The sequence below is a fragment of the Mobula birostris genome, chromosome 3, assembly GCF_030028105.1.
Source record: "Mobula birostris isolate sMobBir1 chromosome 3, sMobBir1.hap1, whole genome shotgun sequence".
NCBI classification, from domain to species: Eukaryota; Metazoa; Chordata; class Chondrichthyes; order Myliobatiformes; family Myliobatidae; genus Mobula; species Mobula birostris.
In genome coordinates this window covers 147424140-147446124 of record NC_092372.1, presented here as the reverse complement: position 1 = coordinate 147446124, position 21985 = coordinate 147424140, and the positions used below count along the sequence as shown (strand labels likewise).

The 21985-nt window shown below is 42.1% G+C and overlaps 1 protein-coding gene across 1 annotated transcript in view; it reads left to right on the top strand.

Moving 5' to 3' along the window:
• The first annotated feature begins 14451 nt into the window (after positions 1-14451).
• The window catches only part of asb4 (ankyrin repeat and SOCS box containing 4), a 28142-nt gene continuing 20608 nt past the window's right edge, over positions 14452-21985 (top strand). Inside the window, exon 1 of the mRNA XM_072254415.1 lies at positions 14452-14629. Within this exon, the coding sequence (XP_072110516.1) occupies positions 14452-14629 (178 nt within the window). The remainder of the gene's footprint in view (positions 14630-21985) is intronic.

Below are 21985 nucleotides of genomic sequence, written 5' to 3'. Positions count from 1 at the left end.
GCATAGTTCTGGAGGACTGAAAAATTGCAAATGTCACTCCATTCTTCAAGAAGGGGGAGAAGCAGAAGAAAGGAAAATATAGGCCAGATCGCCTGATCTCAGTAGTTGAGAAGATGTTGGAGTCGATTGTTAAGGATGTGGTTTTGGGGTACAGTACTTGGGGCACATGATTAAATAATCAGCACTGTGTCCTTAAGGGAAAGTGTTGCCCATCAGACTTACTAGAATTCTTTGAAGAAATAACAAGCAGGATAGTGAAAGGAGAGTCAGTGGATCTTATGGACTTGAATTCTCAGAAGGCCTTTGACAAGGTACCACACACGAGGTTGCATGGCGAGACAAGAACCCGTGGTATTACAGGAAAGATACTAGCATTGATAGACCACTGATTGACTGGCAGGAGGCAAAGAGTGGTAATAAAGGGAGCCTTTTCTGATTGGCTGCCAGTAACTAATATTGTTCTGCAAGGGTCGGTGTTGCACCAATTCTTTGACAGAATTGATGGCTCTGTGGTCAAGTTGTAGGTGATATGAAGATAGATGGAGGGCCAGGTAGTGTTGATGAAGCAGGGAGTCTGCAGAAGGACTTAGATAGACTAGGAGAATGGGCAAAGGAATGGCAGATGGAACACAGTGTCAGGAAGTGTATGGTCATGCACTTCGGTAGGAGGAATAAAGGCTTAGACTATTTTCTAAACAGGGAGAAAATTCAAAAATCCTAGGTGCAAAGGGATTTGAGAGGCCTTGTGCAGGATTCCCTAGACGTTAATTTGCAGGTTCAGTCAGTGGTGAGGAAGGCAAATGCAATGCTAGCATTTATTTCAAGGTACATAAAAGCAAGGATGTAATGCTGAGTCTTTGTAAGGCACTGGCAGACATCCCACCCTGCAAAAACTCATTTCAGGGAGGTAGCACCATCAATTTGCGGGAGACTTCCGGGAGAGGTGGGATGTCTGCAACAGAGTAGCTCCTTAGCAGCTAGTCAGCTAGTTTAAATAACGTTAGCTATGCTAATGAATGAATGACACCTGTTAAACTCACCTCAACATGTCTTTCACAGTCTTAACCCACCATGGGCAATAGAAAAGTCACTGTTGCAAACAGTGCAGCGAGCAACACTGTCATTATTTTGACCCCCATTAGGCAGTGGTACACTTTAGTGTAGTCTGGGGTGACGTGTGTTTTATATTTTCTTTTTTTTTGGAACACTCTACCATGGCGCGCTCTCGCTCGCTCTCCCTCACTCACTCACTCTCTCTCTCTCTCTCTCTCGCTTGCTTTCTCGCTCGCGCTCTCTCGCTTGCTTGCTCTTGCTCTCTCGCTCTCAGAAAAATTGATTTCCGTGATATTGTATATAATTTGCGGGCATCAGGGAGCCACTATTCATATGAGGGAGACTCCTGGAACTTCCGGGAGAGGTGGGATGTCTGCACTGGTGAGGCCTGACTTGGAGTATCGAGAGCAGTTTTGGGCGTCATATTTAAGAAATCATGCTGACTTTGGAGAGGGTTCTGAGCAGGTTCATGAGAATGATTCCAGGAATGAAAGGCTTATTGTATGAGGATTGATTGATGGCTCTGGGCCTGTACTCTCCGGAATTCAGAAGAATGAGGCAGGATCTCATAGAAACCTATTGAATATTGAAAGGCCTAGATAGACTAGATGTGGAGAGGATGTTTCCTGAGATGGGAGCCTCTACAGGAAAACTCTTCAGCAAAGTAGATCATTGGCTGGAGACATAATCCCAAAAGACACCACCGGTATCTGTCACTGCTGTGCCCTCCCCCTGGAGGCCATTTGTGGATCTGTAAATGGATGTTAGACTGCTACCTAAAAGTGTGGGCTATGATTACGTACTTATTATTGTGTTTGTCATCTCCATGGGTAAAAGCTTATCAAATGTGTAGAACTGATGTTGTAACTGTTGATCAATTTTTATTATGATGAGAATTGATTGCTAGGTTTGGGATCCCTGAGGAAAATCCCATGTGAAAACTATCCTCACTTTACAGGTAGATTTATATCAAAGTTGTCAAAGTCTTGAGTGTATGCATCATTTCACCTGCCCTTACCATTATTTATTTGTGACTGTATGTTTTTCTGCTATCTTAAATATATGTGTAGTATGTGCTGTGAGTGACTGTTGGTACTGTGTTTTATACTTTGGCCCTGGAGGAACACTGGTTCATTTGTCTGTATTCATCTGTATGGTTGAATGACAATTAAACTTCAACTTGAATCTGAACCACCCACAATCTACTGCGGCAGCTGAGAGACAGAACAGGGCCCTGAAAAGCAAGTTGGCTAAATCGCGTGATAAGACCAAGCTAAAATGGCGAGAGGTGTTTCCACTGACTCACGACAATGCACTGTGTTTCAAACTGCATAACAGTCCTATCTATGCTTGAGATAGTTTTGGGTCGTCGCATGCACTTGGCAAGTTGCTGCTCCCTTTTCGGTTAAACAGATAAATGTCCATATTATGAGTGAAAGCATATTTCAGGATTGTATAGGACTTACATGGTCTCATAAAGGTTTCCATCAACAGATACTTGATAGCTACAGAATGTCAGACATAGGCCATTAGGCTGCTGAAATCCTGGCTGCATTGTATTCAAAGTGTCACTGGTTAATCTGTTCCCTACCTTACAATATTTAATATAATGCACTTTAGTTTGTTATTTATGTATGACACATCTATAGATTTTATCCTTACCTTCTTAAGTGATCATGTGTTATGTGCTTTACACGCTGGTTCGAAGAAACGTTGAATTGTTTCTATCCACATTATATACGTTATGTAGTTAAAGGACAATAAATCTCACTTGACTTAGTAGGCCAAAGGACCAGTCCCTGTGCTGTACTGTTCTAAATTCTAAAGAGGGAGAGTAGATTAAGGTGTGGTTGAGCAGAAAGTCAGAAACCTAAAATGAACGTAGCAGTGTACAGGTGTCTGGTTGCAGATATGCAAAGTGTAAGAGGAAAGAACAGTGGGAGTGGCAACAGGGTCACTGTAAATGAGGTCAAATTTGGGGAATGGATAAACACAAAGAATGAAACAATGACATTTGTGTACTTGACATTTTCCCCCCCAAAGGCTTTGCTGATACGTTGAAGATGATGGCTATCTTCACACTACCTACATTTTCATCCAGATCGTTAATATATATAACAAACAGGAGACCCAGCATTGACCTCCTGTGGCACACCAGTGGTCACAGTCCCTAAATCAGAAAAGTTATCTTCTACTATGTCCTCTGCCTTCTGGCACCAAGACAATTTTACATCCAAAATACCATAGATCCTGTATGTTCTTACATTCTGGATCAGCCTCCAATGCTGAAACATGTCAAAGGCCTTGCCAAAGACAAAGTAGGCAACATCTACTGCACTGCTCTCATCAGTGCTTTTGGTAACCTCTTCAAAAACTGTATCAAATTTATCAGACTTGATTTCCACATGTTAAGTCATGATCATAATGCCTTTCCAAATACAAGCAAATTCTATCTCTCAGAATTCCTTCCAGTAACTTACCCTGCTATAAGGCTCACTAGCCAGTGGTTTCCTGGCTCATCCCTGCTGTCCACCTTAAATAAAGGCACAATGTGTGTTATCCTCTGCTCTTCAGGTACATCATCTGTGGTTAACAAAGTTACCAAAATCTTAGTCAGGGCCCTAGCTATCTCAAGATTCAAGATTCATTTACTATCAAAGAATGAATAAATTATACAACCTTGAGATTTGCTTGCTCACAGGTAGCCACTAACAAACCTGAAAGAACCCAATTAAGGAAAAAAATTGCAAGAGGCCATCACTGGTTGAGCAAGAGAAAGAAAAAACAGTCCTCAGATCCGAACCCTGGAGCAGGCCCAAAGTCTTGCTTATCAGATCATCACTTTAGCGGGCACAGAGCACAACAGCTGGGGAAGTCTTCATAGCTTCAGCATCGTGGAGATGACCATCATGGAAAGCAAGCAAATTTGGCACTTGTTCTGACTGACACCCTGTCTTTTCAGTCTATCTCGACTAGCGTTTACATTGACCCAACAACAGAACAGCGAAAGGCTCTGTGCTCTGGAGAGAAGCATGAAGGCCACAGAGAGTGGGTGAAATCGGCTCTCACCTCTAATATGGGCCACTGTTTAAATTGCCTACATGGCACACCTCACACTAGGACCCGGGCACCGATGCTGCAAAAAGCTCCGAGCCTAGTCCACACCACCCAGAGACTCTCTCCGGGCCCAGATTCCGTCGCCCAGGCTGAAGCCGCTTTCAAGCGCTTCAAATCAGCTGGGCGCCCAGAACGACCCAACCTCGCACCCAGGCCAGTTGAACGAGTATCGGAACATCTCTGTCCAGGCCCCTACTCCTCCTTTCAGCACGCAGAGTGATCCAACCTTACTCCCAGGGCATCGGAACTCCATCTGCAATGATTCTGCAACACACCATCTTGGTTCATCCCTGAACTCGCCTCTTCACTGTTTGCGGCGATAATTGGGACTTACTGCATTTGGTTTCTTGGTGCTTTTAACATCATGTGTTCTCACAAACTTTTCACAAGTTACTCACTGCACTGGGGATCTTAGAATTTTTAAGGTATTACAGAGTATTTACACAACTAGAGCATTTGTGTGGGGTTCACTGCACTGCCACAATCAGAATGCCAAATCTACACAGAACCAGGAAACTGATTGTTGCATTTTGAATTCTTGGCGGGTTTAAGCTCACAACATGGTAGTTCAACATCTCAGACCAGTCACCACGTTACACATTGGTGTTTTTTTAAGGATGCAGAGTCCTAATGCTTAAAGACAAATGTCAGCCTTTTAGCTTCTTGTGAACTTTATTGTAACTGTAACTCCACAGACCTACCAGTAGCATCCTTCATAAAGATTTTTCAGCATTCCAGAACACTTTCACTGAGGCCAGATGACTCAATTTCTGAACTCTCAAACTACTTGCAAACACAATTTCCAGGTGCAATGTGATCTGGGCACAACAAATGCACAAAGTCCACATTGCCAAGGCCAGTTTTCACAGGGAGTTCAGTACAATAGGATAGGGAAGAAAATGTTATCTTATTGACATAAAATGTTTCCACATGTTGGGAAAAACTTAACTAGAAGCAATATACAGTAAGGTTATCACCAAGAGAAGGAGGAGGGGACGTTGTTCTTAAAGAATGGTGAGAATGAGGCAATATCATACAGAGTGATTGAGGCAAACAACATAAGGTACTTTCAAACAGAGGCTAGAGAGTGTTTGGGCATATTCTGGAGTTAGGATATATAACAAATAACTAAATTCAGCAGCAGCCATTCTTCAGACATGAACATGGATTGTAGATTAAATTTTAAATGCAGCCCTGAACAATAGCTTTCCTGGGGCTGTGGACACCACTTGATTGCAAACCAGACAATACTGAGTAGCATTCATTTTGGGCGCCTGGAGTGTGGCTGCGAAGAAGGTGGTGTGTGAAAATTATATGTAACTCAAAGGAAGCTTTGTGGTTACATTGTAACTATAGAATTGCCCTGCTGTTACCTTTGATTTTCAGCATATAAAATCTCATGTAATATTGGGTCAAACTTCCTCCAAGAAAGTCTCGTTTTGTTGAATAAAACACTTCTGTATCCACTAGCTTCAGTGTCTCTCCGGTGACAACAGAGAGGTGGATGGAATAGGTAATTACCCTGTCAGGCATTGATAAAGTAACATGTGAGGAGGCTCCAGTGGAGTCTAAACCCTAGTATGGTCTGGTTATAGTCCTTTTCTGTGCCAATGCCAATAACAATACTAATAATAATGAGTGGAAGACTGGATCATCACTCTGCGACTAAGGTCAGCTTCTTCTCTGATGCCAGCGTACACAGAGACATTTCACCAAATCTAAGCAGGACCTCAAGGGTAGTAATAGAACATAGAACATAGGATAGTACAGCACAGTACAGGCCCTTTGGCCCACAATGTTGTGCCGACCCTCAAACCCTGCCTCCCATATAAGCCCCCACCTTAGATTCCTCCATATACCTATATAGTAGTCTCTTAAACTTCACTAGTGTATCTGCCTCCACCACTGACTCAGGCAGTGCATTCTACACACCAACCACTCTCTGAGTAAAAAACTTTCCTCTAATATCCCCCTTGAACTTCCTACCCCTTACCTTAAAACCATGTCCTCTTGTATTGAGCAGTGGTGCCCTGGGGAAGAGGCGCTGGCTATCCACTCTATCTATTCCTCTTATTATCTTGTACACTTCTATCATGTCTCCTCTCATCCTCCTTCTCTCCAAAGAGTAAAGCCCTAGCTCCCTTAATCTCTGATCATAATGCATACTTTCTAAACCAGGCAGCATCCTGGTAAATCTCCTCTGTACCCTTTCCAATGCTTCCACATCCTTCCTATAGTGAGGTGACCAGAACTGGACACAATACTCCAAGTGTGGCCTAACCAGAGTTTTATAGAGCTGATTGCTGATCTCGGGATTGCTGACTGTGTCACATGACAGTGGGGGTAGAAATAGAATGAAGTGGTGAATGAAAGCGTGGTTGAAGATTTGGAGTGGGGGCAGGTGTGACCTGCACAAAAGGGACAGGTTGGAATTGAATCCCAAAAGGACCAATATCCTTGTGGGCATGTTTACTAGAGCTGTTGGGAGTATTTAGACTAAAATGGCAGGGATATGGGAACCAGTATGATAGAGTTGAGGATGAACCAGCAGGTTTACAAGTAAATGATGTAATATGCAATATGAATGTAAGGAAGGACAAGCCAATAATTGGGTACAACTACAGACAGAGCAAATAGTTAAGTTGTACCACAGAGGCGAAATTCAAAAGGGTAAAGAACGCAGGACAAAAGGTTCTGTATTTAAATGTACGTAATATTCAGAATAAGGTGGATGAGCTTGTGGCACAATTAGAGATTGGTTGGTATGACACTGTGGGCACCACTGAGTCATGGCTGAAAGAAGGTCATAGTTGGGAGTTTAACATTAAAGGATATACTTTGTATCAAAAGGAGGCAGGAAGGCATAGGCAGTGGTGTGGCTCTGTTGGTAAGAGATGGAATTACATCTTTAGAAAGAGGTGACATAGGGTCAGAGAATATTGAATCTGTGTGGGTGAAGTTAAGAAACTGCATGGGTAAAAAAAAACATTATGGGAATCATACATAGGCTCCAAATAGTAACCAAGATATGGGGTTCAGATTGCAAAAGGAACTGTAAATAAGGGTAATGTCACAATTTTAATGGGGGAATTCAATATGCAAGGGGATTAGGAAGATCAGTTTGGTGTTGAAGTGCAAGAGAGGGAATTTGTTGAATGCCTACAAGGTGGCTTTTGAGAGCAGCTTATGCTTGAGCCTGCTAGGGGAAAGGCCATCTGAGATTGGGTGTTGTGTAATTATCCAGATTTTATTAGTCAGCTTAATGTAAAGGAACCCTTTGGAGGCAGTGATCACGATATGATCGAATTCATACTGGAGTTTGAGAGGGAGAAGCGTAACTCATATGTACCAGTATCGCAATGGGATAAAGGGAATTACAGAGGCATGATAGAGGAGCTTGCCCAGGTAGATTGGAGGGGGATACTGGCAGGGATGATGGCAGAAAAGAGCTGGCTGAAGTTTTCGGGAATAATTCACAAGGCGCAGGATAGATATGTCCCACAGAAGAAGTTGTTCTTGAATCTCGGGGCTAGGCATTCGTGGCTGACAAGGGAAGTTAAGGACTGAACAAAAGCCAAGAAAAGGGCATATAAGGTAACAAAAGTGAGTGGGAAGTTGGATAAGTGGGAAGTTTTGAAAATCCAACAAAGGGTAACTAAAAAACCTATAAGAAGGGAAAATAAAATGTGAAGGCAAACTAGCCGATAACATAAAGCAGGATATTGAAAGTTTTTTTCAGTTATATAAAGAATAAAAGGAAGGTGAGAGTTGATATTGGACTACTGGAAAATGATGCTGGTGAGATAGTAATGGGGGACAAAGAAATGGCAGATGAACTTATTAAGTTCTTTGCTTCAGTCTTTACTGTTGAAGACACCAGCTGTCTTCCAGAGGTCTGTAAGTGTCATAGAGCAGGAGTGAGTGCCATTACTATTATAAAGGATAAAGTGCTAGGCGGGCTGAAATGTGGATGTCACCTAGACCAGATGGACTGCATCCCAGAGTCCTGAGAGAGGTTGCTGAAGAGATAACAGATGCATTGGTCATGATCTTTCAAGAATCCTTTAATTCTGGCATGGCCCCAGAGGACTGGAAAATTGCAAATGTCATTTTAAGAAGGAAAGAAGATAAAGGAGAAGAAATCATAGGCTAGTTAGCCTTACCTCAGTGGTTGGGAAAGAGTTGGAGTCCATTATTAATGATGAGCTTTTGGGGTACTTGGAGGCTAATGATAAAATAAGTCAAAGTCAGCATGGTTTCTGTGAAGGGAAATCTTGCCTGACCAATCTGTTAGAATTCTTCGAGGAAATAACAAGCAGGCGGACAAAAAAAGAGGTAGTGGATGTCATTGACTTAGATTTTCAGAAGGCATTTGATAAAGTGCCTCACATAAGGTTGCTTAACAAGATAAAATCCTTTGGTGTTACAGGAAATATACTGGCATGGATAGAGGAATGGCTGACAGGCAGGAGGCAGTGAGTGGGAATAAAGGGGGCCTTCTCCAGTCACTAGCTGCCAGTGACTAGTGGTGTCTCTCAGGGGTCAGTATTGAGACTGCCACTTTTCACATTTTTTGTCAATGATTTAGATGGTAGAACTGATGTCTTTGTGGCAAAGTTTGTGGATGATACAAAGATAGGTGGAGGGATAGGTAGTGCTGAGGAAGCAATGTGATTGCAGCAGGACTTAGTCAAATTGGAAGAATGGGCAAAACGTGGCAGATGAAATATAGTGTTGGGAAATGTACAATAATGCATTTTGGTAAAAGGTGGACTATTATCTAAATGGGGAGAAGGTTCAAACATCAGAGGTACAGAGGGACATAGGAGTCCTCATGCAGGACTCCCAGTAGCTAAATTCATGGGTTGAGTCTGTGGCGAAGAAGGCAAATGCAATGTTGGCATTTATTTCAAGGGGAATAAAATATAAAAATAAGGAGGTAATGCTGAGGATTTATAAGACACTAGTCAGGCCACACTTGGAGTATTGTCAACAGTTCTGGGCCCCATATCTCAAAAAGGATGTGTCGTCATTGGAGAGAGTCCAGAGAAGGTTCACAAGGATGATTCCGAGAATGAAGGGGTTAATATATAAGGAGCATTTAGCAGCTTTGGCTGTACTCACTGGAATTTAGAAGAATCTGTGGGGATCTTATTGAAACCAGGAATGTTAATAGTACTAGATAGGGTGGGTGTGGAGAGGATGTTCCCACTGGTGAGGGTATCCAGATCTAGAGGGCACAGACTCAAAATTGAGGAGTGACCTTTTAGAACAGAAGAAAATCTTTGGGAACAAGATATACAGGCTTCAATTTCTGAGGAAACTTGAAATCAAATTTTTTAATTGGTTAACACTTCATCGTTATGTGCCTGCCACTCTCTCCTACAATTTAAAGTGGTCCATAGCGCCCATATGATCAAGGATAAGTTGTCTCGTTTTTATTTAGATATATCTCCGTGTTGTGATAAATGTAATAATGGAGAAGCTTCACTCATTCATATGTTTTGGACATGTCCGAGTCTTGGAAAATATTGGAAAGAAGTATTCCAAACTTCCTCGATACTTTTCAAAGTAGAATTTAAGCCTAATCCTTTGACCGCTTTATTTGGTATTGTTGGAGGAAAGGATATTATTTTGGAGTCACCTGACTTGCACATTTTGACTTTTATTTCTCTTATGTCCAGAAAGACACTTTTGCTCAAATAGAAAGATGTGGCCCCTCCCATTCATGCCCAATGGTTATGTAATGTGTCGTCATACTTAAATTTAGAGAAGATTTGATGTTCGATCTCTGAATCTAGCCAAGATTTTCAAACATTGTGGGGACTGTTTTTTGAATTATTTTCAAACCCTTTGATTTGCTGTTGAAGCACAGATGATGACTAATCATTTTTTCCCCTTTTTTTCTTTATTCATCAGCTTCGGTCTTGATAGTGGGTTAGATTTTTTTATATAATAAAATTACTATATTTCAATGCTAAAAATTAATTAATCTGTACGAATATAGGGTAAGGAGTCTTTATATGCAATTTAGTATAATGTATTGATATATATTTTTTTCTTGTACTCTGTATTCTTATATGTAAAATTAATAAAAATATTGGAAAAGAAGAAAGGAGGGCTTTTTTAGCCAAAGGGCGGTGAATCTGTGGAATGTTCTGCCACAGACTATTGTGGAGGCCAAGTCTATCGGTATATTTAAAGCGGAAGTTGATAGATTCCAGATTGGTCGGGGTATCAAGGGATATGGTGAGAGGACAGGTGCATGGGGTTGAATGGGATACGGGATCAGCCATGATGAATTGGCGAGCGGATTCGATGAGCTGAATGTCTGAATTTTGCTCCTATGTCTTATGACCTTATAGTTTCACCTATAGGAAGTAATGACATGCAAACCCTTCCACAGCTGTCATGCATCTGATTGTCTCTAATTTCATGCAGAATGGTTTTTGTGCTTCCATGGGTTGTACCTGGACCTCTTGTAAGATTTTGGCTTGGTAGTGTTAAATGCCTCAGATCTCATCCTCAGCAGACTCTGATCTACTGATTCATCCAGGGCTTTTGGTTTGGGACTTCATCTATGCAGGTCTTGATGAAACTGGTAATGGTTTCGGCATATTCATCCAGATACAAAGATGAATCTCAGAATATGGTCCGGTCCACCAATTCAGAGCAGTCCTATACATGTTCCTCCATCTCCCTTGACCATACCTTTGTGGCCTTGACTTCTGGTCTTGTGGTCTTCAGTTTCTGTCTATTTGCCAGGGGTAAGCCCAGCCAGGTGATCAGTCTTGCCGAAGTGTGGGTGCAGATGGCACAATGAGCTTTCCTGATGGTGGTGTAACAGTGATTGAGTACTTATCTCCTCTGGTTCTGCAGGTGATATGTTGATAGTAATCTGTCAGAGATCTCTTCAAACTGGCCCTGTGAAACCACTTCAGGATCTTGTATGTTTGAATCCCTTGTTCTTTCAAACTCAAAGGAATACAGGTCCAAACTGTTTAGCCTCCCTGGAAAGGGCATCCCGCTCATCCCAGGAATAAGCCTGGTGAATCTCTTTTGGACTGCCTCCATTGCTGCTATATCTGGTTGCAAATCTGTGCACAACACTCAGGCATGACCTCACTAACACCTGTCTTACTGTAACAAGTCCTTCACACTCCTAAACTCCAACCATTTCACAATAAAGACCAACATAATATTTGTCTTCTTCTGTACGTATGGACATGTATGCTAACTTCTGGTAATGCATGCACTGTAATACCTAGATCTTTTTGAGATTTATTCATTTGCAGACTCTCTCCATTTAGATAATACTCTACTTTTTAATTGCTCTTATCAAAGTGCATGATCTCATACTTACCCACATTAAACTCTATCTGCCAAGTTCATGCCCATTCATTCAAACTATATATATCCTGTTGCAGAATCAAATATCGTCATCACAACTTGCCCTTCAAACTATTTTCTTATCATGGGTGTACTTGGAAACCTTACATTTTGTTCCCTCCTCCAGGTCTTTAATGCAAGTATTAAACAAATGAGGGGCAAGAACCAATGCTTGGGGTGCTGTATAAGGTGATCCCCCCAGCCTGAAAAGGACCCTTTTATTACAACTTGTTGTCCTGATTCATTGTTTTGTCTTGTCTCATTCTCCAGTGAACACAATTCTAATTAAAACAATCTCTCTTCATACATCGGTCCTAAAATCCTGGGGATTATTCTATATAGTTTTCTGCACTTTATGATTAGTTATCATTTTTAAATCTATATCAGTCTGGATGTTGTAATCTAATCTCTTTGCTTCAAACAGTTTTTTCAGAAAATCACCTTCTGATGGACCTCAGATTCTGTAATATTGCTTCCCTAATTGCTGGCAACTTGTTGTGAAAACCAGGTACAATGAACATGCTTAGATGCTAGTATCTTCTCCTGAAGTTTACTACTTATTCCTCTGGACAGAAATATCAAGGCCAATCCATGCCTTTAGGAAAAATTCTTACCATGAATTGAATATATTAAGATCTACATCCTGATTTAGACTGGATGATGTGGATGATAGCTGGGACAGCCTATGTAGGCAGAGAAAGAGAGCAGAGCTTTGAATGGGAAGGACAGAAATCTGTAGAGCTGCACCTTCTGGGCCAGAAGTTTCTCTGGCCAGAACTCAGCCTGAGTTGTTGGCTTTGTATCCCATCAGGTGTGAACTAACGGCACGAGAGACTGCGGATACAGGATTCTGGAGAGGAAGGAACAAGCAAGCTGTTGGAGAACCTCAGCAGGTCGGGCAGCATTTGTAGAGGGAAGGTCATGGTCAGCATTTTGGGTTGAGATCCTGCATCAGGACTGAGATTGTAAAGGGGAGGTGTTTAGCATAAGAAGTTGAAGGGAGTGAGTTAGGGATGATCTGGCAAGTGATATGAGGATTCAGGTGGGAAAAGGCTAATGGGAAGATGGAGCCAGGTAGAAGAGAAAGGAATGACAGAAACTGGGAAGTGATCGGTGGAGCCTACAAAGGATTGCAGCTTATAGAATCTGATAAGAAAGGAAGGGACAGCCCCAGGTAGGACTGGTCCATGACCCCAATTCCAGTGGTCCAATCCCCATCTGGGAGAGGAGCTGTTGTAGTCTGATCCCACTCACAAGGGGATTTGTTTCGGGGTTTTTAGATGTGGGACAGAATGGGGTGCAGGGTGGAGTACCAGTGTTGTGCATTCATGTTCCTCCTGCCACACTTGCAATGCTGTAAAGATTCACAGCTTCCCTTTCAAGAAGTCCTCTCCTTTCTTTAGTTGCTGCATTTGCCAAGGGCTCAGAACATCACTATTTGCTGCAAAACCTGTAATGCCAGTTGAACTTTATGACTACATTTAATTATTGATCTGCTCCTGGGGTTGGATTGCTGCCTAATATTAGTCTCAGTACATGCTGAAAGTTGTGACACAAGATGATGGAATCTGGAGCAGCAAACAATCTGCTGGAGGAACTCAGCATCTGGGCTAGGAGGAATGGGGTAAGAGTAGGAATTGTCAGTGTTTCAGATGGAAAACATGCATTAGGACTTTTGACCTGTTAAACATTAATGATTTCTTTCCCCCAACAGATACAGGTCAACCTGCTGAGTTCCCCCATTTGATTGTTTTTTAAGCCTGAAGGTTGACTGGCTGAACCCAGGTCACTGTCAGGTTTCCAAATGTTTGAACTTCTGCTCTCAGTCTATCCACTATGGCATGCCAAAATTTCTCCTGGGGAGCTCATTAAGGATTAATTATGAACAACTACATTATGAGAAGGGTAGGCCACTCAGCCCTTCGACTTTGCACCAACATTCAGTAAGATGCCGGTAATATTAAAACTCTGTGTTCTCGCTGGCCCCGGGTTATCTTTCATCCCTTGTTTAAGAACCAATCTTCAACCTTTGTTCTGATTATTTAATTGAAGATTAGCTTCTTCGCATGTTCCAGGATGCCTGCAGAGACAGTGGCCTGCTGAATTCTATCTCTGGTCACTGTACATTGACAGTCACAAGCCTGCAAAAGTCTAGGCAGCCAAAAAGTTAACGAAACAAAATCTAAATCATTCCTTTGCTGCCACCATGGTATCAAAGTAGCATTACAATGTTTACATAACATGTTCAGAGGGAGCAGGATTTGTTAACAGAAAGGTGCAGTGAATGAGGTATTTTTACTTAACTTAAAAAGTAAGTCAAGCAAATTATCATAGGAGTATGGTTTTAAAATATATATTACTTTGTAATTATTAGAAAATCATCTACGCATCTTACAACTCTTGATGGCCCTGAACTCCTGCCTTGTCTGTTCGCAGCAGCAAAGTTCAAAGAATGCTGAGGCTGTTGAAGAGAAGAATATGTAGATACAGGAAACCCGAAACCAAGGGAGAAAACGCTGGAAATAGGCAGCAGCTGTTTCAGTTTGATGACCTATCGTCAAGAGTCCTGAAGCTGTCCTCAAGAACCCCTCATTTTAGGGTATGGAAACCCTGATTGCAACCAATGATCCCCATTGGACTTAACTATATGTATGTCCCTATTTGCGAGATTTTTCATTAAGACCAGATGAGGACAAGGTTAGAAAACATGAAAAAGTTTGTGAATCTACGATAACATTTACAAAAGTCAGACTATAAATAGAAGTGCCCACATGATTGACTCATAAAATTACACTCGTTGTGCAGAAACGCCAAAGTGTTTGTGTTGCTAGTGTATTGCAAGCCCAATTTATTTAGCATTACCATAAGCAGTAGACCTGCTTTGCTTTGAAAATGGAAAAAAAATGTTCTCGTGCCAACGATGCCAAAACAGTCAAAGCAACATTTTTTCAGGCCTTATTGAATAATGATTATAAAAATTTGAAGGAGATCTTGAGGCAGAAGAAGATAGATGTCGATACTGTTTTTGAAGTGGAAGATGAAGACATGGTTCTGGCATCTTATAAACAAGGTACAGTTCATAAGTCATAAGTCTGTGTGAAATAGAAATGCTAATAAACTGGATAAATTACGGTCTAGCAAGCTGCATGGCCATTTTCAACTTATCAAACTCCAGTGTGAGAGAAGAATTAAAACCTTGCTGTTTCATTTAAAATAGATTTTGAGCAATTATTATTTGTCTTTGTTTGAGTAATATTATTAAACTTGTTCAAATACTGGCAAAGAATTATTTATTTATCTAAGGAGTAATACAGAGGACTCAATTGTTTTTGTGAATGGTTATGTTTTCTGTCAGCTTATTGTTTACAATAAAACTATCATATTGATACCTGTTTTGATGACTCACCAAATCTTCTGCAGGTTTAATTTGAAATCAGCAATCATGTTCATAAAACTATTGAAATATCAAACATCAAAGTGAATAATGGAAGGTTTGAGTAAACTAAACAAGTATGTAATTTACCAATACTTCTTATCCACAAAATGTATTTCCATAAAGTGTTTCAAGCAAGTTTGGTACCTCCTACACTGCTTCATGTCTTAAGACAAATAGGTCACACTGGAAAGTAGTACCATGAATGTAAATCAAATTATGATATCCTAAAGGTGTGAAAGATGCAATTTCAATGCCAGTCCTTTATTTAAAATTCAGAATTAACATGCACAGCTTTCATAGAAAGCTTCCTGAAATATCAAAGCCATCATCTCCACACAAGATGGAGAGCTCACTAGACTCTTAGAAATATGTGGATTGAGATGAGTGTGTTTGTTCACCAGGGCAACTCTTAAAATCAAATTCTAAAGCAGCCACATTCTTTGATAGTAGGCGCACCTGGTCTAGGGCTTGCATGGTGATTACCCAGACTAACACTGGACAGTCTCAGCTAGATCAGCTCACCCTTGGCCTTCTTGAGAAATCCAGTGCCAGAGAGAAGTGACAGGTGCAGCTCAATCCCTCCCTCGGCCTACCATGGGCTTCCATGCCTGGCTGCGCATGTGTGGAATCCCAGACTTCCTGATGTTTCAACATAGAGTCAGAGAGTTACACAGCACAGAGAACAGGTTGTTAGGCCCTACCATGCCCATGCCAACATTTTACCCATCCATGCTAGTTGTATTTGCCCATAATAGAACCATGCTAATGTTTGTGTCTCACAAAAGAGATAAAGGGCTGGAGAAGGGGGAATCTGATGGGAGAAGGGGGAAGACCATGGAAGAAAAGGAAGCAGGAGGAGCAGCAGAAGGAGGCAATGGGCAGGGAAGGAGATCAGCTGAGGCAAGGAAACAGGAATGGTGAAGGGAAGTGGGCAATTACTCTTAAGTTCGAGAAATTGATATTCATGCCGACAGATTGGAGGCTACCCAGACAGAATATAAGGTGTTGCCTGAATGTAGCCTCTTTGCAGCAGTAAAGGAGGCCATGGATTGACATATCAGTATAGGAATGGGAAGTAGAATTGAAATGGGTGGCCAACAAGAGATCCCATTTTTTTTCCGGCGGCTGGAGTGTAGATGCTTGGCACAGTGATCTCTCAATCTATGTCTGGTCTCATCAATATACATGAGGCAACACCGGGAGCACCAGGTACAGAAGATGACCCCAAAAGATTCACAGGTGAAGTCCCTCACCTGGAAAGACTCTTCTGGGCCCTGAATGGTAGTGAGGGAGATGGTGTAGGGGCAGGTATGTAGAAAGGTATCAGTGCTACATTTGCCACAGCAACACCGCAATCTGTCATACTCAAAGGACCAGCTTTGTTGAATATCTACACATTGTGGGCTTAAAGGGGTTGACTGTGTATCTATTAATTTACTGTTGTTGGCAATCTTGTGGTAGGTGTTACTTCGGCTGACTGGTGATATAGTATTCACATGGAAATATCTGAGCAGGATCATTTATAGGAATCATGTGAATCTCTAAATAGTGTGTTGCAAACTCCAGCTCTCAATGTGGAGGTATTCAGTGCCTCATTCTTCACAATATTCATATTTGTGAAGATCTGGACTGCAATCTATCATGTTCAAGACCCCTTTCAGACCTCATTACAGATGCTTACACAATCATAATCCTGTTCACTATAGCAGAGTCCCTTGTGATGCCTTGCTGTGATATAAATACAGAGGCTTCACACTATGTAAAGGAGGCACTTTCTTCTAACTTTAACATTGTAGGTGATGTCCTGAAATATACAGCTCATTACAGGCCCTTCGGCCCACAATGTTGTGCCGACCATTTAACCTACTCTAGAAACTGCCTAGAGTTTCCCGACCGCATAGCCCTCTATTTTTCTAAGCAATATCGAGCCAAGTTGGAAGCCCAGGCTAACCAGAGGATTGCCGGTAGACTATAGCAGGGTCTAAATGAGATCACTGGGCGCAAAGAAAAGGCTGGGAATATCAATAACTGTGGCATTTCTCTTCCTGATGAACTTAACCTATTCTACGCAAGATTCGAACAGAAGAGGAGTGTCCCGCTTTCTCCGGATGAACCGGACCTGGTGGCATCGAGATTCATCGTCACTGAGGAGGACGTTAGAAGGGCCTTCCTGAAGATAAATCCAAGGAAGGCGACAGGCCCAGATGGCATCCCGGGATGGATTCTCCGGGCCTGTGCAAGCGAGCTAGCTGGAGTGTTTGCTGACATCTTCAACTGCTCCTTGCTTCAGTCTAAGATCCCCTCATGTTTTAAGAAGGCAACGATAATCCCAGTGCCGAAGAAGAGCAAGGTGGCATGCCTGAATGACTATCGACCTGTGGCTCTGACATCAATTGCTATGAAGTACTTCAACAGATTGGTTATGGCACACATCAACCACAGCCTACCAGTCAACCTCGAAGTTTTGCAATTCGCCTACCAGAGCAACAGGTCAACGGCAGATGCCATCTCTCTGGCCCTACATTTCTCCTTAGAACACCTGGAGAATAAAGACGCATATGTAAGGCTCCTTTTCATTGACTACAGCTTTGCCTTTAATACCATCATTCCAAATAAACTGATTCCTAAGCTCCGGAACCTGGGCCTTAGCACTCAGATCTGCAGCTGGATCTTCAACAGACAGGACACAGGCTGTAAAAATAGGGGATAAGCTGTCTTCTACAATCACTCTGAGCACCAGTGCCCCACAAGGCTGTGTACTCAGCCCCCTGCTGTACTCACTGTACACCCATAATTGTGTAACCAAGTTTCCATTGAACTTAATATATAAGTTTGCTGATGACACCACAATTGTAGGCTGTATCTCGGGTAATGATGAGTTTGAGTACAGAGAGGAAATTAAGAACCTGGTGGCATGGTGCGAAGACAATAACCTATCCCTCAACGTCAGGAAGATGAAGGAATTGGTTGTTGACTTCAGAAGGAGTAGCAGACCGTACAACCCCTTTTACATCGGTGGTGCGCAAGTGGAACAGGTCAAAAGCTTTAAGTTCCCCGGGGTCAATATCACAAATGACCTGACTTGGTCCAACCTAGCAGAGTCCACTGCCAAGAAGGTCCACCAGCACCTTTACTTCCTGAGAAAGCTAAAGAAATTTAGCCTGTCCCCTAAAACCCTCACTAATTTTTATAGATGCACCGTAGAAAGCATTCTTCTAGGGTGCATCACAACCTGGTATGGAAATTGTCCTGTCCAAGAGCGAAAGAAGCTGCAGAAGATCGTGAACACAGCGCAGCACATCACACAAACCAATCTTCTGTCCTTGGACTCACTTTACACCACATGCTGTCGGAGCAGTGCTGCCAGGATAATCAAGGACACGACCCACCCAGCCAACACACTTTTTGTCCCTCTTCCCTCCGGTAGAAGGCTCAGCAGCTTGAAGACTCGTATGGCCAGATTTGGGAATAGCTTCTTTCCAACTGTGATAAGATTGATGAACGGATCCTGACCTGGATCTGGGCCATACCCTCCAAATATCCGGACCTGCCTCTCAGTTTTTTTTTGCATTACCTTACTTTCCCTTTTCTATTTTCTATTTATGATTTATAATTTAAATTTTTTAATATTTACTATCGCTTTGTACTCCAGGGAGTGCAAAGCGCAGAATCAAATATCGCTGTGATGATTGTACGTTCTAGTATCAATTGTTTGGCGACAATAAATTATAAAGTAAGCTCCATGTACCTATCCAAGAGTCTCTTTAAACAGTGGTCCCTAACTTCCGGGCCGCGGACTGATACCAGGCCGCAAAGCATGCAGGGGTGCAGCGGTAGCCAGAGCGCGCCCAGCACATCTTTAAGAAGAAAGCCAAAATAAACAAGCTAATTAATTAGGTGCCACCCAGAAGCCAGTCTGGAACGGAGGAACATAAGTGGAGAGGGTCAATAATTTTAAATTCTTCGGCATTAAGGATCAACATTTCTCTCTCTGAAAAGTGTCAGAGGATCTGTCCTGGGACCAGCACGTAACTGTCATTACAAAGAAAGCACGGCAGCGCCTATACTTTATTAGAAGTTTGTGTAGATTCAACATGTCACCTCGATCCTGACAGCCCTGTCTTTTCAGCCTGTCTGGACTGGCATTTAAATTGACCAAACAATGGAGCAGCTAAAGGCTCCCGCACCCTGGAAAGAGGAGTGAACATTGTGTAGAGCAAGTGAAATCGGCAATTGCCTCTGATCTGGGCCGACATTTGCATGCCGGGTGGCACTTAATTAATTAGCTTGTTTATTTTGGCTCTTTTCATAAAGATGTGCTGGGTGTGTTCTGGCTAGCACTGCACCCTTGCCTGTTTCGTGGCCTGGAGGTTGGGGACCACTGTTTTAAAAGATCCTATTGTATCCGCTTCCACCACCGCCACTGGCAGTGCATTCCATGCACCCACCATTCTCTGTGTGAAAAACTTACCCCTGACATCCCCTCTGTACCTACTTCCAAGCTCTTTAAAACCATGCTCCCTCATGTTAGTCATTTCAGCCTTGGGAAAAAGCCCCTGGCAATGCCTCTCATCATCTTACACACCTTTATCAAGTCACCTCTCATCCTCCGTCACTTCAAGGAGAAAAGGCCAAGTACACTCAACCTATTCTCATAAGGTATGCCCTCCAATCCAGGCAACTTCCTCGTAAATCTCCTCTGCACCCTCTCTATAGTATCCACATCCTTCCTGTAGTGAGATGACCAGAACTGAACACAGTACTCCAAGTGGGGTTTGACCCAGGTCTTATATAGCTGTAACATTACCTCACGGCTCTTGAACTCAATCCCACGGTTGATGAATGCCAACACACCATATGCCTTCTCAACAACACTGTCAGCCTGCGCAGCAGCTTTGAGTGCCCTATCGACACGGACCCCAAGATCTCTCAGATCCTCCACACTGCCAAGAGTCTTACCATTAATACTATATTCTGCTATCATATTTGACCTACCAAAATGAACCACCTCACACTTAACACACATAAAAGTTGCTGGTGAATGCAGCAGGCCAGGCAGCATCTCTAAGAAGAGGTACAGTCAACGTTTCGGGCCGAGACCCTTCATCAGGCGTTCAAAAGCAACTTTTATGTGTTGCTTGAAATTCCAGCATCTGCAGATTTTCTCGTGTTTGCACCTCACAATTATCTGGGTTGAAGTCCATCTGCCACTGCTCAGCCCAGTTCTGCACTCTATCGATGTCCCGCTGTAACCTCTGAAATCCCTCCAGACTATCCACAACACCCCCAACCTTTGTCATCAGCAAGCTTACTAATGTACCCTTCTACGTCTTCATCTAGGTCATTTATAAAAATCACAAAGAGGAAAAGCAACAGAACAGATCCCTGTGGAACACCACTGGTCACCGACCTCCATGCAGAATACAAACCATCTACAACCACTCTTTGCCTTCTGTGGGCAAGCCAATTCTGGATCCACAAAGCAAGGTTTCCTTGGATCTCACCCCTCCTTACTTTCTGAATGAGACTTGCATGGGGGACCTTATCAAATGCCTTACTGAAATCCTTATACATTACATTTTGTGAATGTAACGGAATGAGGAGACTTGTAGTTGTGAAGGTGCAGATGATTACACCAAATCAGGTTCATTCAACTTCTTTGTGCAGTTTTACAGTAGATTGAATGAAATACAAGCAGAACCAGCTAAAGTCAGTACAGTGAATTTGGCTCAATAAATTGGAAAGTGGATATGGAACAAGAGGATTCATAGCTAAATGAGTGCCATGCTGTTCCCACTGAGGCCCTGCAACCACAAACAGGGCTAACAACACTGATAGGGCAATATCAAAACAAGTAGAAGTTCAAAGCTTTGAAATTTATTACAAAAATTTTAAGGTTAAACATACTAAGACCATCTTCCAGTCTAATACTTCACTTAGAGACAATCTTCTGTTCCTGGGTTATTTGAAGCAAAATATAGTGCATATCAGTGTTGTTCTGTTTCACTTACCCTCTGCGGTTCACTAAATGGCTTTTTTTAATAATATCTTGGATTGATTGATGCTGACCGAGTATAATATATAAATAGAGGTGATAACTTACAAGCTGTCAGTGATAGTAAACCTAAGGATTTTGATGGCACTTAGAGAGATGGCGAGTAAGAATATTGGAAAATACTCAGAAACCAGTTATATACTGTAGTTAATGTTGTTTTCGAGATAAAAGAGTGAGACAAAGGAAGAACACTTAGAAACAAATTTTACCAGCACCCTGATTCAGGAAAGTCCTAAATTTATTCCTGTGATGTTCCCTGGATTTAAAAAATGGTGCATGTAGTTGAAAAATATTTTAATATTACAATTTACAAGATTATCCATTTATTCTGGTTTATTCTTGTCCATTTGTACAGTTTTGTTCTGCAAAGGAATAGGCACAGAATTCCCCACAATCATTGTGGCTGAGAAAAAGGCAAAGATCTGGAGTCACCAGTGACCTTTAGTTCCCACTGGAATGTAGGTGTTGAAAGTCTGTACAGTGATTGAAGTGATACCTAGATGTCCAGCCTACATCCCTGAAAATGAACTCCTGTTATACATTTGTTTGCTTGGCTTTTTCTGTCTTTCTAAAAAATGATTAAAATAATTCTACTCCAGTCTGAGGGAACTGTAATAAAGTTCCCCAGCTGTCACTGATAAAATTTTGGAAGAGATGTAGGATTGTGAAATATTGCAGCAGCTATGAACAGATATGTGAGATTGACATTCCCCAGCCCTTTGGTACAATCTCCAGGTTGGAAGTTCTTCAGAAAAGTTGTTGGAACCTCACCTGTTTCGTTCCTAAATGTTGTGAACATTCTTGAGTAAATAACATCAAAACATGAAGACCTTAATTTTTACCAATTTTTTTTTGTCACTCGAGGCCAATGAAATGGTTGCTCAACAACCACATTTCATCAGGTGCAGTTTTCTGAGTGTGGAGAATGTTTGGAA